We start from the raw sequence: 13820 nt of genomic DNA on the forward strand, positions 1-13820 counted from the left end.
GCAGCCCCTTAGTGGCGCCACTGTCACAAAGTTCTGCAGCAACAGACAATTGGTATAATAACAAAACAAACAATAAAAAAATCATACACAGAAATGGGTTTTTAGCTCTCAACTCTATAAATGATGCACGGGTCAGAAACAATTATTTGCTACACTAGAGAAATTACAGAACTTAACAGTTTCATAGTCTACTGTACAACCACTTTAATTGTCTTTGGATTGAATGTAAAATAATGTTTGCATACTTACATAGTCTTTTGACACTCAGGCGTCCCATAGGGACACGGCTGCTGGGACCTTATCACATATTTCTCGGTTTTGCAAAAATCCACATAGGTCACTATTCGACTGCGTACAAAAGAACACCACTTTCTAAGGGATAAGGAGCAAAAAACAGGAACATTTTATTTATTTTCAACTAGCAAATTAACATTTGCCCATAAGAAACTGTTTGTTAATGAGATTTTACATTACATTATATCAGAGTTTGATGGATTAAACCCCCCCCCCCTGCCCCCTTCAATGTCCTGCTTGATTGTAGTCTTCATTTGAGTCTTTTCTCTGTCTTCCCTATATAGTAGATCTTCAGAGTGTTCACTGTGTGTTGGCCATGTATGAGACAGGGAACTATCCAAGTATGTGATAATGGCAAAGGTGTTTGAGATGCAGTTTTTAACATTTGTAAAAACACTTATGGAATGCAAAAGTGTTTGATAAACTTTTAATATATGTTGTTCCTTGTATTTTTTTCCTAGTGTTTTGGAGATGATTGGATAGTACAGTATGGAATTTATGGAATTGTGTCAAATGTATGTAAGTGGGGGCAATTGTTAGCATTACTACCTCACAGCACTGAGGTCATGGGTTCAATTCCCACCACTGGCCTAACTATGTGGAGTTTGTATATTCTCCCCGTGCATGCGTGGGTTTGCTCTAGGTGCTCTGATTTTCACACACAATCCAAAAATATACTATTAGGTTAATTTGCTCCTCTCAAAAAATGTACCCTAGTACATGTGTTTTGGGGCAGACTAGATGGGCCAAGTAGTTCTTATCTGCTGTCGCATTCTGTGTTATGTTTCTGAATACCTTTTTTGAAAAATGCAGTCACAGTCCAGTGCAGCGCTATAAAAAGGGCAGCTATATGCTAGCACAAAAAACAATAATTGCTAGTGTTGCGTTTGGTTTTATGCCTTTTACATGTGTCATAAGCTCATGTCACAAGCATAACTCAATTCAAACACCAGTGACCAGTAGGTTTGCTAGTGAGGATGGGAGTCAATGTAACAGGGACAGTGTTAAGATGTGAGGAGGGGAATGTAAAGCAAGCAAAAAGCCACATGCTGGAATTTTGTGGTAGGAGCTGGATGCTCAATAACTGTAATGACATGAAGATCCTGACACACAGTTGCTGGAAGATTATGTTGTAAAATTCATCTGTATACAGTATGTAACACAGTACACATAGCCAACTTGAATTGTTTCTTGTATCTATGAGGCTGTCTCTTTACCATTTCACACGATGGCCAGACAAACACTTTATTGCACTGTTGAGTCACATGCAAGTTTAAACCAGCCTATGTCATACAGTAAAAGCCTAGTGACCATGGCGCCTATATATGATTGGTGCCACGAGTTGTAGCAGGGAATAGGGTTGTAGGGTGGTAATACTGATACGGAGTCACCCCAGGTAAAAATTGACCAACATTCCATAAGTGGGGACAGGCTTAAATATTTAGTTGAGGAGTAAATTAAAGTATTCTCCATCACTAGATTGTATAGTAATAACTAATAAGTAAAGTAAAACGAAGATTGTCTCATTTATGTCATGTTTGTCTAATTAGTTTAAAAACATAATGAGTCTAGTTAATATAGTCAAAACTGTGTGTGTGTGTGTGTGTGTGTGTGTGTGTGGTATATACTGTATATCACGCAGTAAAGAAAATGCAGGGATATCAGAGAAGGAACTATTAAAAAAAATATAAAGAAACCTTTTTATCATATGAGTTATCGTCTATGGTTTAAAACTTCAAGTTGTTTAATGTAGCTCGTTGTTTTAAAAGTTGCAATATATAAGTCTTATAAATATTATATTGCTTTAATACTTGTTTATGAAATGACTATGTAATTCAATTAGTATGTATGTATGACTATTTTTCCATTAATTGCCATTCAGAAACGTGCAGGAACTATGGATGCCTGATCAAGGAACAATGTAAGGAAGTGGGGACTATTTACAGATCATTGTAGGTTGACGATTACATTAATTTTTCTTCACTGTTCTCAGCAGATTAACACATTCTGTGAACTCAAGGACACACTATCTTCATTAAAGCTGGGGTGTGTGCCAATTCCCACACACAAAATAAAACAAAAACTTTTTCCTAATAATGTCACAGCACAGTTTCTGTACATGAAAATGGATACATTTCTAGGAAATGTCATCCATGACTATTTAAAATATTTAAAAATATTTTTTAATGCACCACTGATATAATTCAGACTATGGGCTTAGTTGCATGGACAGGGGAGGCGCAAATGAAGAGAATACTTTCCCTAATTACAGTATTTCCAGAATAAGCGCTGTGCTGTGCACTCTTGGGGTCGCAGTGTGTGGTCTGATCCTAGAGCTGGCCTTAACCAATATGATCCCTAGGCAAGATTTTGGCTGGTGCCCCCTAGCACTGCCACTAGTTCCGTCTCTGACCCTGCACCCCCTTTCCCAGCACCATCACCCCTTATCCATAGCAGTTCTCATTTTGGTGCTCCTACCCCTATATTTTAAATAGAAACAGTGCAGACATTTGGTGTGCAGCCCAAAAAAGGGTGTGTGCTTGCTGGAAAGGGGCATGACCACAAAATAGTATACCCAATTCAAATTATGCCACCTAGTAGTGCAACATTATTCACATTATATCATGTGATAGTGTCCCTTATTCATGTTACATCACAGTGTAGTACAACTTTATCTTATATAAGTTACTCCTCACAGTAGTGCCCCTTATTCACATTACATCACAATAAATTGCCCCTTATTCACGTTACACCACATCATATTGCTCTTTATTCACATTAGACCACACATGAGTGCCCTTTCTATATGTTACGCCACACAGAATATAAGCATGCTGGATATCATTCAATCAGCAGAATCTGATTGTGCTCCATGGCATTACAAATGCCCTAGTGTCACAATCCTGACTGTAGGTTTCATATTTGGTGACTTACCCCTGCCATCTGTCCCGGATCCTGTGTCTTTTTACTCACTGAGTTAAACAGCTTGTCAGCACTATGAGTTTTCCTGAGTTCTCTGCCTGAAAGGTAATAGTTAATTAGCTCCACCTGTGGTGATCTCCTGTGTGAGGCTGAATTCAGTAATATGAAGTTCAGGCTTCAGTGTTCTCTCGGCCTGCTAGGCATCATTCTACATCACAGCCTAGTCTGGAGTAGTCACATGACAGTGACTGTTCACCTGATCCAGAGTTGTCCAATCCTCTGCCAGCCTGAGACTCTCTGCATCACCTAATCCTGCTCACCAATCACCAAGAACCAGGAAGGATAAGTTTGGAGGCTGAGTTAGAAACTGGGCCAGTTCCTCGTGTCACACACAGCTATGTGTGAGCCCTAAAGCTGAGCTCCCTAAGGTTGTGATCTCCAGAGCACCCGTATCCCTGTGGCCTCCGTGCCCCAGCACCTCCGTGCCCCAGCACCTCTGTGCCCCAGCACCTCCGTGCCTCAGCATCTCCGTGCTTCCAGCACCTCCGTGCCTCATCATCTCCGTGCCTCAGCATCTCCGTGCCCCAGCACCTTCGTGCTTCCAGCACCTCCGTGCCTCCAGCACCTCGTGCCTCCAGCACCTCGTGCCTCCAGCACCCCTGTGCCTCAGCACCTTGTGCCTCCAGCACCCCTGTACCTCAGCACCTCGTGCCTCCAGCACCCCTGTACCTCAGCACCTCCGTGCTTCCAGCATATCCGTGCCTCCAGCACCTTGTGCCTCCAGCACCTCGTGCCTCCAGCACCCCTGTGCCTCAGTACCTTGTGCCTCCAGCACCTCGTGCCTCCAGCATCTCCGTGCCTCCAGCACATCGTGCCTCCAGCACCCCTGTGCCTCAGTACCTCGTGCCTCCAGCACCTCTGTGCCTCAGTACCTCCGTGCCTCAGCAGCTCCGTGCTTCCAGCAACCAGTGTCTCTACGCACCCCAGTGTCTCTACGCACCCCAGTGCCTCCAAGCACCTCAGTGTGTCCAAGCACTTCCGTGCCTCCTAGTACCTCAGTGTCTCCAAGCGCCTCCGCGCCTCCTAGCACCTCAGTGCCTCCAAGCATCTCAGTGTCTCCAAGCACCCAGTGCACTTTAGCACAGTTGTACCTGGTATCTTCACTGATTCATCAGCGCCTTTCCAGTTCTGTCTTTCAGGAGACCTTCAGCGTCCACACGTGCCTCCTGTCTGCCGACCTAATCCTGCATAAGGAGAACCTAGATTCAGCCATCTCTGCTGCGGTTCCTCTTCCCAGTCACCGGAAGAAACCCCGAGTCCACAACACTCCCAAACCAGGTCAGTGGTAGTTTTCATATAATCCTCCAGTCGCCCGCACAGACTTCACTAACACCGGGTTCACAAAACCTCAGTCATGACAGTAGGAACTGGCCACGTGGACCCGGCTGAAAGTGTTTGTCTGACGCAGGACCTCCTAAGCAATATTGCAGGACGCTTGGAAGGTCTGGAGTCGACTCAGCATCAATTAGCACAGTGTCTGCAGCGGAATTCTTTCTCCAGAAATTCTCTGACCTTCTGCACTAAGACTCCTGACCAACTGCAGATTTTCTTCCAGATGTTATTACAGTTACAAGAACTTTTGTCTAGTATTCTTTCTGTGATGCCTGATCTCTTCAGGAATACTACCAACGTTGTTGATCCTGTTTTGTCCCATCCAGTTAATAGAGTCTCCTCCTCTGTGCAAGGAAAAGTTGTTCATCAGAGCTATCCACGGCCCAAACTCTCTGAAGCTGAACGTCAGCGGCGTAGGGAGCTACACCTCTGTCTTTACTGTGGAAATTCCGGTCATTTTGTTAAAGACTGCATTCTTCGTAAGCCAGGGAATGGTGACAAATCTCAGTATCACAGTGCTCATGTCTACAAGTCATCCACAGTAGCCGATCCTGCTACTGCTGACAGGGGTATCAAGATGGCTACTCTGAAAGAGACTCAAATTTATGACTGGGGTCCGGTGATTAAAAGACCTTATCCCAAGTTGGGTGTACAGAGAAGAATGTCCAAGCTATTTAGAGTCATAGAGGAGTCCGTGTCTACAGCCCAAGGAGGGGCGTCCGTGTCTACAGCCCAAGGAGGGGCGTCTGTGTCTTCAGCCCAAGGAGGGGCATCCGTGTCTTCAGCCCAAGGAGGGGCATCCGTGTCTTCAGCCCAAGGAGGGGCGTCCGTGTCTTCAGCCCAAGGAGGGGCGTCCGTGTCTTCAGCCCCAGTGAGGGGTTCAGAGGGTCCAGCCCCAGTGAGGGGTTCAGAGGGTCCAGCCCCAGTGAGGGGTTCAGAGGGTCCAGCCCCAGTGAGGGGTTCAGAGGGTCCAGCCCCAGAGAGTCTTCAGAGCGCTGCCCAGCCAGAGAGACTACAGAACGCTGCCCAGCCTGAGAGACTACAGAGCGCTGCCCAGCCAGTGAGACTACAGAGCGCTGCCCAGCCAGTGAGACTACAGAGTGCTGCCCAGCCAGTGAGACTACAGAGCGCTGCCCAGCCAGTGAGACTACAGAGCGCTGCCCAGCCAGTGAGACTACAGAGTGCTGCCCAGCCAGTGAGACTACAGAGTGCTGCCCAGCCAGAGAGTCTACTGAGAGCTGCCCAGCCCCGTGAAGTGGGGGCTCTTGCCTCAGCCCAGCCCCGTGAAGTGGGGGCTCTTGCCTCAGCCCAGCCCCGTGAAGTGGGGGCTCTTGCCTCAGCCCAGCCCCATGAAGAGGGGGCTCCTGCCTTAGTTCAGCCCCGTGAAGAGGGGGCTCCAGCCGGTCCAGCAATATTCCAGGCTCCACCTGGTCAGTCCGTCCCGGTTCCAGCCGGTCCAGCAATACTCCAGGCTCCGCCTGGTCAGTCCGTCCCGGTTCCAGCCGGTCCAGCAATACTCCAGGCTCCGCCTGGTCAGTCCGTCCCGGTTCCAGCCGGTCCAGCAATACTCCAGGCCCTGCCTGGTCAGTCCGTCCCGGTTCCAGCCGGTCCAGCAATACTCCAGGCCCAGCCTGGTCAGTCCGTCCCGGTTCCAGCCGGTCCAGCAATACTCCAGGCTCCGCCTGGTCAGTCCGTCCCGGTTCCAGCCGGTCCAGCAATACTCCAGGCCCAGCCTGGTGAGTCCGTCCCGGTTCCAGCCGGTCCAGCAATACTCCAGGCCCAGCCTGGTCAGTCCGTCCCGGTTCCAGCCGGTCCAGCAATACTCCAGGCTCCGCCTGGTCAGTTCGTCCCGGTTCCAGCCGGTCCAGTGATACTCCAGGACCAGCCTGGTCAGTCTCCTTTGGTTCCAGCCAATTCAAGTATCCTTGGATCCAATCCAGTCCTACTCGTCCAGCCAAAGATTTCTCCAGTTTCAGTCTGTTCAAGCTCATCTGGACTCAAACAGATTCCAAGCATTGGTCCGAGTAAAGAACTTTTGTCAGTTGGTCCCAGTAAAGGACTTCCACCATCTAGTTCTAAAATTAGACTTCAGTCTGTCTCTGATTCTGTTTCCTTGTCTTCTAGCACTGAGTCCACAGCTTCCGCGGGGAATTCTAATACCTCTTCTCCTCGATGTCGGGATAATTCTGCTGTAGCATCTAAAGTCAAGAAAAATACCAAGGCTATTGACCTAATGTCTGAATGGGTACCTCAGTCTAATGTTGTTTCAGTGGCATCTGTTTCCTTGAGTCCAATTTCATCCTCCACCCAGTCTTCAGAACATTCAGCCAATGCTCTGTTTTCTGACCCATCGCTTTCTGAGCAAGATAATGCCTTGATGAACCAATACATTAGGAATTTCAGGAATGCCAAGAATTGGAAAACAGTACAAAGACAACAGCCTGTTGATTTAAGTGTTGGTTATGTTTCCATTGATTCCACTCTCCCTGGTCAAAACCAAATGTTCCCGTAAGAAGAAGAGGCATCAACGAAGGTCCTAAATTCTTCCGTATGAATTTCTCAAGTTCCTCTAAGATTCAAGATGGGTGTCCGGAGTCCACCCTTGAAGAGGGGGATACTGTCACAATCCTGACTGTAGGTTTCATATTTGGTGACTTACCCCTGCCATCTGTCCCGGATCCTGTGTCTTTTTACTCACTGAGTTAAACAGCTTGTCAGCACTATGAGTTTTCCTGAGTTCTCTGCCTGAAAGGTAATAGTTAATTAGCTCCACCTGTGGTGATCTCCTGTGTGAGGCTGAATTCAGTAATATGAAGTTCAGGCTTCAGTGTTCTCTCGGCCTGCTAGGCATCATTCTACATCACAGCCTAGTCTGGAGTAGTCACATGACAGTGACTGTTCACCTGATCCAGAGTTGTCCAATCCTCTGCCAGCCTGAGACTCTCTGCATCACCTAATCCTGCTCACCAATCACCAAGAACCAGGAAGTATAAGTTTGGAGGCTGAGTTAGAAACTGGGCCAGTTCCTCGTGTCACACACAGCTATGTGTGAGCCCTAAAGCTGAGCTCCCTAAGGTTGTGATCTCCAGAGCTCCCGTATCCCTGTGGCCTCCATGCCCCAGCACCTCCGTGCCTCAGCATCTCCGTGCCTCAGCATCTCCGTGCCCCAGCACCTCCGTGCTTCCAGCACCCCCGTGCCTCCAGCACCTCGTGCCTCCAGCACCTCGTGCCTCCAGCACCCCTGTGCCTCAGCACCTCGTGCCTCCAGCACCCCTGTACCTCAGCACCTCGTGCCTTCAGCACCCCTGTACCTCAGCACCTCCGTGCTTCCAGCATATCCGTGCCTCCAGCACCTCGTGCCTCCAGCACCCCTGTGCCTCAGTACCTTGTGCCTCCAGCACCTCATGCCTCCAGCATCTCCGTGCCTCCAGCACCTCGTGCCTCCAGCACCCCTGTGCCTCAGTACCTCGTGCCTCCAGCACCTCTGTGCCTCAGTACCTCCGTGCCTCAGCAGCTCCGTGCTTCCAGCAACCAGTGTCTCTATGCACCCCAGTGTCTCTACGCACCCCAGTGCCTCCAAGCACCTCAGTGTGTCCAAGCACTTCCGTGCCTCCTAGTACCTCAGTGTCTCCAAGCGCCTCCGCGCCTCCTAGCACCTCAGTGTCTCCAAGCATCTCAGTGTCTCCAAGCACCCAGTGCACTTTAGCGCAGTTGTACCTGGTATCTTCACTGATTCATCAGCGCCTTTCCAGTTCTGTCTTTCAGGAGACCTTCAGCGTCCACACGTGCCTCCTGTCTGCCGACCTAATCCTGCATAAGGAGAACCTAGATTCAGCCATCTCTGCTGCGGTTCCTCTTCCCAGTCACCGGAAGAAACCCTGAGTCCACAACACTCCCAAACCAGGTCAGTGGTAGTTTTCATATAATCCTCCAGTCGCCCGCACAGACTTCACTAACACCGGGTTCACAAAACCTCAGTCATGACAGTAGGAACTGGCCACATGGACCCGGCTGAAAGTGTTTGTCTGACGCAGGACCTCCTAAGCAATATTGCAGGACGCTTGGAAGGTCTGGAGTCGACTCAGCATCAATTAGCACAGTGTCTGCAGCGGAATTCTTTCTCCTGAAATTCTCTGACCTTCTGCACTAAGACTCCTGACCAACTGCAGATTTTCTTCCAGATGTTATTACAGTTACAAGAACTTTTGTCTAGTATTCTTTCTGTGATGCCTGATCTCTTCAGGAATACTACCAACGTTGTTGATCCTGTTTTGTCCCATCCAGTTAATAGAGTCTCCTCCTCTGTGCAAGAAAAAGTTGTTCATCAGAGCTATCCACGGCCCAAACTCTCTGAAGCTGAACGTCAGCGGCGTAGGGAGCTACACCTCTGTCTTTACTGTGGAAATTCCGGTCATTTTGTTAAAGACTGCATTCTTCGTAAGCCAGGGAATGGTGACAAATCTCAGTATCACAGTGCTCATGTCTACAAGTCATCCACAGTAGCCGATCCTGCTACTGCTGACAGGGGTATCAAGATGGCTACTCTGAAAGAGACTTAAATTTATGACTGGGGTCCGGTGATTAAAAGACCTTATCCCAAGTTGGGTGTACAGAGAAGAATGTCCAAGCCATTTAGAATCATAGAGGAGTCCGTGTCTACAGCCCAAGGAGGGGCGTCCGTGTCTACAGCCCAAGGAGGGGCGTCTGTGTCTTCAGCCCAAGGAGGGGCGTCCGTGTCTTCAGCCCAAGGAGGGGCATCTGTGTCTTCAGCCCAAGGAGGGGCGTCCGTGTCTTCAGCCCAAGGAGGGGCGTCCGTGTCTTCAGCCCAAGGAGGGGCGTCCGTGTCTTCAGCCCCAGTGAGGGGTTCAGAGGGTCCAGCTCCAGTGAGAGGTTCAGAGGGTCCAGCCCCAGTGAGGGGTTCAGAGGGTCCAGCCCCAGTGAGGGGTTCAGAGGGTCCAGCCCCAGAGAGTCTTCAGAGCGCTGCCCAGCCAGAGAGACTACAGAGCGCTGCCCAGCCAGAGAGACTACAGAGCGCTGCCCAGCCAGTGAGACTACAGAGCGCTGCCCAGCCAGTGAGACTACAGAGCGCTGCCCAGCCAGTGAGACTACAGAGCGCTGCCCAGCCAGTGAGACTACAGAGCGCTGCCCAGCCAGTGAGACTACAGAGCGCTGCCCAGCCAGAGAGTCTACTGAGTGCTGCCCAGCCCCGTGAAGTGGGGGCTCTTGCCTCAGCCCAGCCCCGTGAAGTGGGTGCTCTTGCCTCAGCCCAGCCCCGTGAAGTGGGGGCTCTTGCCTCAGCCCAGCCCCGTGAAGTGGGGGCTCTTGCCTCAGCCCTGCCCCATGAAGAGGGGGCTCCTGCCTTAGTTCAGCCCCGTGAAGAGGTCAGTCCGTCCTGGTTCCAGCCGGTCCAGCAATACTCCAGGCCCTGCCTGGTCAGTCCGTCCCGGTTCCAGCCGGTCCAGCAATACTCCAGGCCAAGCCTGGTCAGTCCGTCCCGGTTCCAGCCGGTCCAGCAATACTCCAGGCTCCGCCTGGTCAGTTCGTCCCGGTTCCAGCCGGTCCAGTGATACTCCAGGACCAGCCTGTTCAGTCTCCTTTGGTTCCAGCCAATTCAAGTATCCTCGGATCCAATCCAGTCCTACTCGTCCAGCCAAAGATTTTTCCAGTTTCAGTCTGTTCAAGCTCATCTGGACTCAAACAGATTCCAAGCATTGGTCAGAGTAAAGAACTTTTGTCAGTTGGTCCCAGTAAAGGACTTCCACCATCTAGTTCTAAAATTAGACTTCAGTCTGTCTCTGATTCTGTTTCCTTGTCTTCTAGCACCGAGTCCACAGCTTCCGCGGGGAATTCTAATACCTCTTCTCCTCGATGTCGGGATAATTCTGCTGTAGCATCTAAAGTCAAGAAAAATACCAAGGCTATTGACCTAATGTCTGAATGGGTACCTCAGTCTAATGTTGTTTCAGTGGCATCTGTTTCCTTGAGTCCAATTTCATCCTCCACTCAGTCTTCAGAACATTCAGCCAATGCTCTGTTTTCTGACCCATCGCTTTCTGAGCAAGATAATGCCTTGATGAACCAATACATTAGGAATTTCAGGAATGCCAAGAATTGGAAAACAGTACAAAGACAACAGCCTGTTGATTTAAGTGTTGGTTATGTTTCCATTGATTCCACTCTCCCTGGTCAAAACCAAATGTTCCCATAAGAAGAAGAGGCATCAACGAAGGTCCTAAATTCTTCCGCATGAATTTCTCAAGTTCCTCTAAGATTCAAGATGGGTGTCCGGAGTCCACCCTTGAAGAGGGGGATACTGTCACAATCCTGACTGTAGGTTTCATATTTGGTGACTTACCCCTGCCATCTGTCCCGGATCCTGTGTCTTTTTACTCACTGAGTTAAACAGCTTGTCAGCACTATGAGTTTTCCTGAGTTCTCTGCCTGAAAGGTAATAGTTAATTAGCTCCACCTGTGGTGATCTCCTGTGTGAGGCTGAATTCAGTAATATGAAGTTCAGACTTCAGTGTTCTCTCGGCCTGCTAGGCCTCATTCTACATCACAGCCTAGTCTGGAGTAGTCACATGACAGTGACTGTTCACCTGATCCAGAGTTGTCCAATCCTCTGCCAGCCTGAGACTCTCTGCATCACCTAATCCAGCTCACCAATCTCCAAGAACCAGGAAGTATAAGTTTGGAGGCTGAGTTAGAAACTGGGCCAGTTCCTCGTGTCACACACAGCTATGTGTGAGCCCTAAAGCTGAGCTCCCTAAGTTTGTGATCTCCAGAGCTCCCATATCCCTGTGGCCTCCGTGCCCCAGCACCTCCGTGCCCCAGCACCTCCGTGCCTCAGCATCTCCGTGCTTCCAACACCTCCGTGCCTCATCATCTCCGTGCCTCATCATCTCCGTGCCTCAGCATCTCCGTGCCTCAGCACCTCCGTGCCCCAGCACCTCCGTGCCTCCAGCACCTCCGTGCCTCCAGCACCTCGTGCCTCCAGCACCTTGTGCCTCCAGCACCCCTGTGCCTCAGCACCTCGTGCCTCCAGCATCTCCATGCCTGCAGCACCCCTGTACCTCAGCACCTCCGTGCTTCCAGCATATCCGTGCCTCCAGCACCTCATGCCTCCAGCACCCATGTGCCTCAGTACCTTGTGCCTCCAGCACCTCGTGCCTCCAGCATCTCCGTGCCTCCAGCACCCCTGTGCCTCAGTACCTCGTGCCTCCAGCACCTCTGTGCCTCAGTACCTCCATGCCTCAGCAGCTCCGTGCTTCCAGCAACCAGTGTCTCTACGCACCCCAGTGTCTCTACGCACCCCAGTGTCTCTACGCACCCCAGTGCCTCCAAGCACCTCAGTTTGTCCAAGCACTTCCGTGCCTCCTAGTACCTCAGTGTCTCCAAGCGCCTCCGCGCCTCCTAGCACCTCAGTGTCTCCAAGCATCTCAGTGTCTCCAAGCACCCAGTGCACTTTAGCGCAGTTGTACCTGGTATCTTCACTGATTCATCAGCGCCTTTCCAGTTCTGTCTTTCAGGAGACCTTCAGCGTCCACACGTGCCTCCTGTCTGCCGACCTAATCCTGCATAAGGAGAACCTAGATTCGGCCATCTCTGCTGCGGTTCCTCTTCCCAGTCACCGGAAGAAGCCCCGAGTCCACAACACTCCCAAACCAGGTCAGTGGTAGTTTTCATATAATCCTCCAGTCGCCCGCACAGACTTCACTAACACCGGGTTCACAAAACCTCAGTCATGACACCTAGGCATTTGCCTAGCTTGGCTATGCCTAGGTCCGGCTCTGTCTGATCCTAAATAAAGTTATTTCAGTCTGCCACTTTGAAGGCTCGGCTGAGTGCTGCCTGTAGCCTTAGAGAGGCAGCACATACCCAATTATTGTATCCGGTCTATAGAGCAACACTAAAAAAGTCTACAGTCAATAGGTCGACCACCAATGGTCGACATGCATTATATCAACAGGGTCAAAATGTTGACATGGTCAAAAGGTCGACATGTAATAGGTCTACAGTTCAAAAGTTCCCCAACTACCAGCATGTGGGGGAGGCTTGCTGGGACCTGTAGTCCTCCTGTAAAAGACAGTATTGTTCTTACTTTCACTGAAATGCTATCAACTTGGTACCCACTGCCCAGGGGTCCTGGGAATAGCTCTGGGCTTCAGCCCAGACATTAAGTGCCCTGTAAATGAGTGACCACTTTATTGTGGTGGTGCAGGGTTGTGTCCCACTTTTCCAGGTATTCCCAGCATGGAGTAGTTAGGGGGGGATGAATTCTTTGGTGGGGGACCCCGTCAAGTGTGTCCTCTGGCTGTGGCATTCCCCCCCCCCCCTGCTAGTGGAACCTAGTGCTGGTTTTAAAAATACAGACGACCCCTAGTCACCCGTATTTTTAGAACCAGGGCCGGCTCCAAGAGCCCAGTGCTGGTTTAATCAATATGATAGCCATACACATTTTTTCCCTGTATTTTTTGAACAAGGACTGGTTCAAAGAGCCCGAGACTGATTATGCTTTCGGGAAGGGACCTCATGTCATTTTTATTCTGAAATGTAACTATTTCATTACTTTTACAGACAGAAGCATGCACAGATCTGGCTGATCTGTGAAGGCTTCTGTCAAACTCACATCTTGTAATGAAACACTCATTACAAGGCATGAGTTTACCCGTAATTAAACTTGGACTCACATTTTTGATAGCATTGATCTCTGCAACTCATAGGCTATTATATAGTGCGAGTTGCGGTACAAACTCGCAGCGAGTAGGTACGAATTTGTACTTATACTCTATTACATTTAGCCAGTGTCGGACTGGGACATGTGGGGTCCACCGGGGGGAATGCAGTGGTAGAGGCCCATGTTTAGGGGTGTGGCCAGTCTGCAGAGGGGGTGTGGCCTGCCATCTCATTAGTTTGACTAACCATTAGAGAGTGCAACATCTGGGCCCCTTCATAAATATATACAGTAAATTCAGCTGCTGCATGCATAATAATGTAACAGATTAATAACAGCAATGCACTGTAGAAAATACACCATAGTCCAGTATAAGGTAACATATGTATGATGTATAATTCAAGTGCACAGTCTGGAACCTGATCCTTAGTGCAGGAGGTGGGCCCACAGGCAGTGGGGCCCACTGGTGGTTTCCCCTGTACCCCTGTGGGCCAGTCCAAGCCTGCATTTAGCCCAAGACGTCATAAGTGTAAGATGC

The 13820-nt window shown here is 49.7% G+C and overlaps 1 protein-coding gene across 1 annotated transcript in view; it reads right to left on the reverse strand.

Annotated features, from left to right (window-relative positions):
- Positions 1–13820, reverse strand: part of MMRN2 (multimerin 2) — a 99976-nt gene that overhangs the window by 22223 nt on the left and 63933 nt on the right. The window contains exon 2 of the mRNA XM_063958830.1: positions 250–372. Within this exon, the coding sequence (XP_063814900.1) occupies positions 250–372 (123 nt within the window). The remainder of the gene's footprint in view (positions 1–249; positions 373–13820) is intronic.

The sequence above is a fragment of the Pseudophryne corroboree genome, chromosome 3, assembly GCF_028390025.1.
Source record: "Pseudophryne corroboree isolate aPseCor3 chromosome 3, aPseCor3.hap2, whole genome shotgun sequence".
NCBI classification, from domain to species: Eukaryota; Metazoa; Chordata; class Amphibia; order Anura; family Myobatrachidae; genus Pseudophryne; species Pseudophryne corroboree.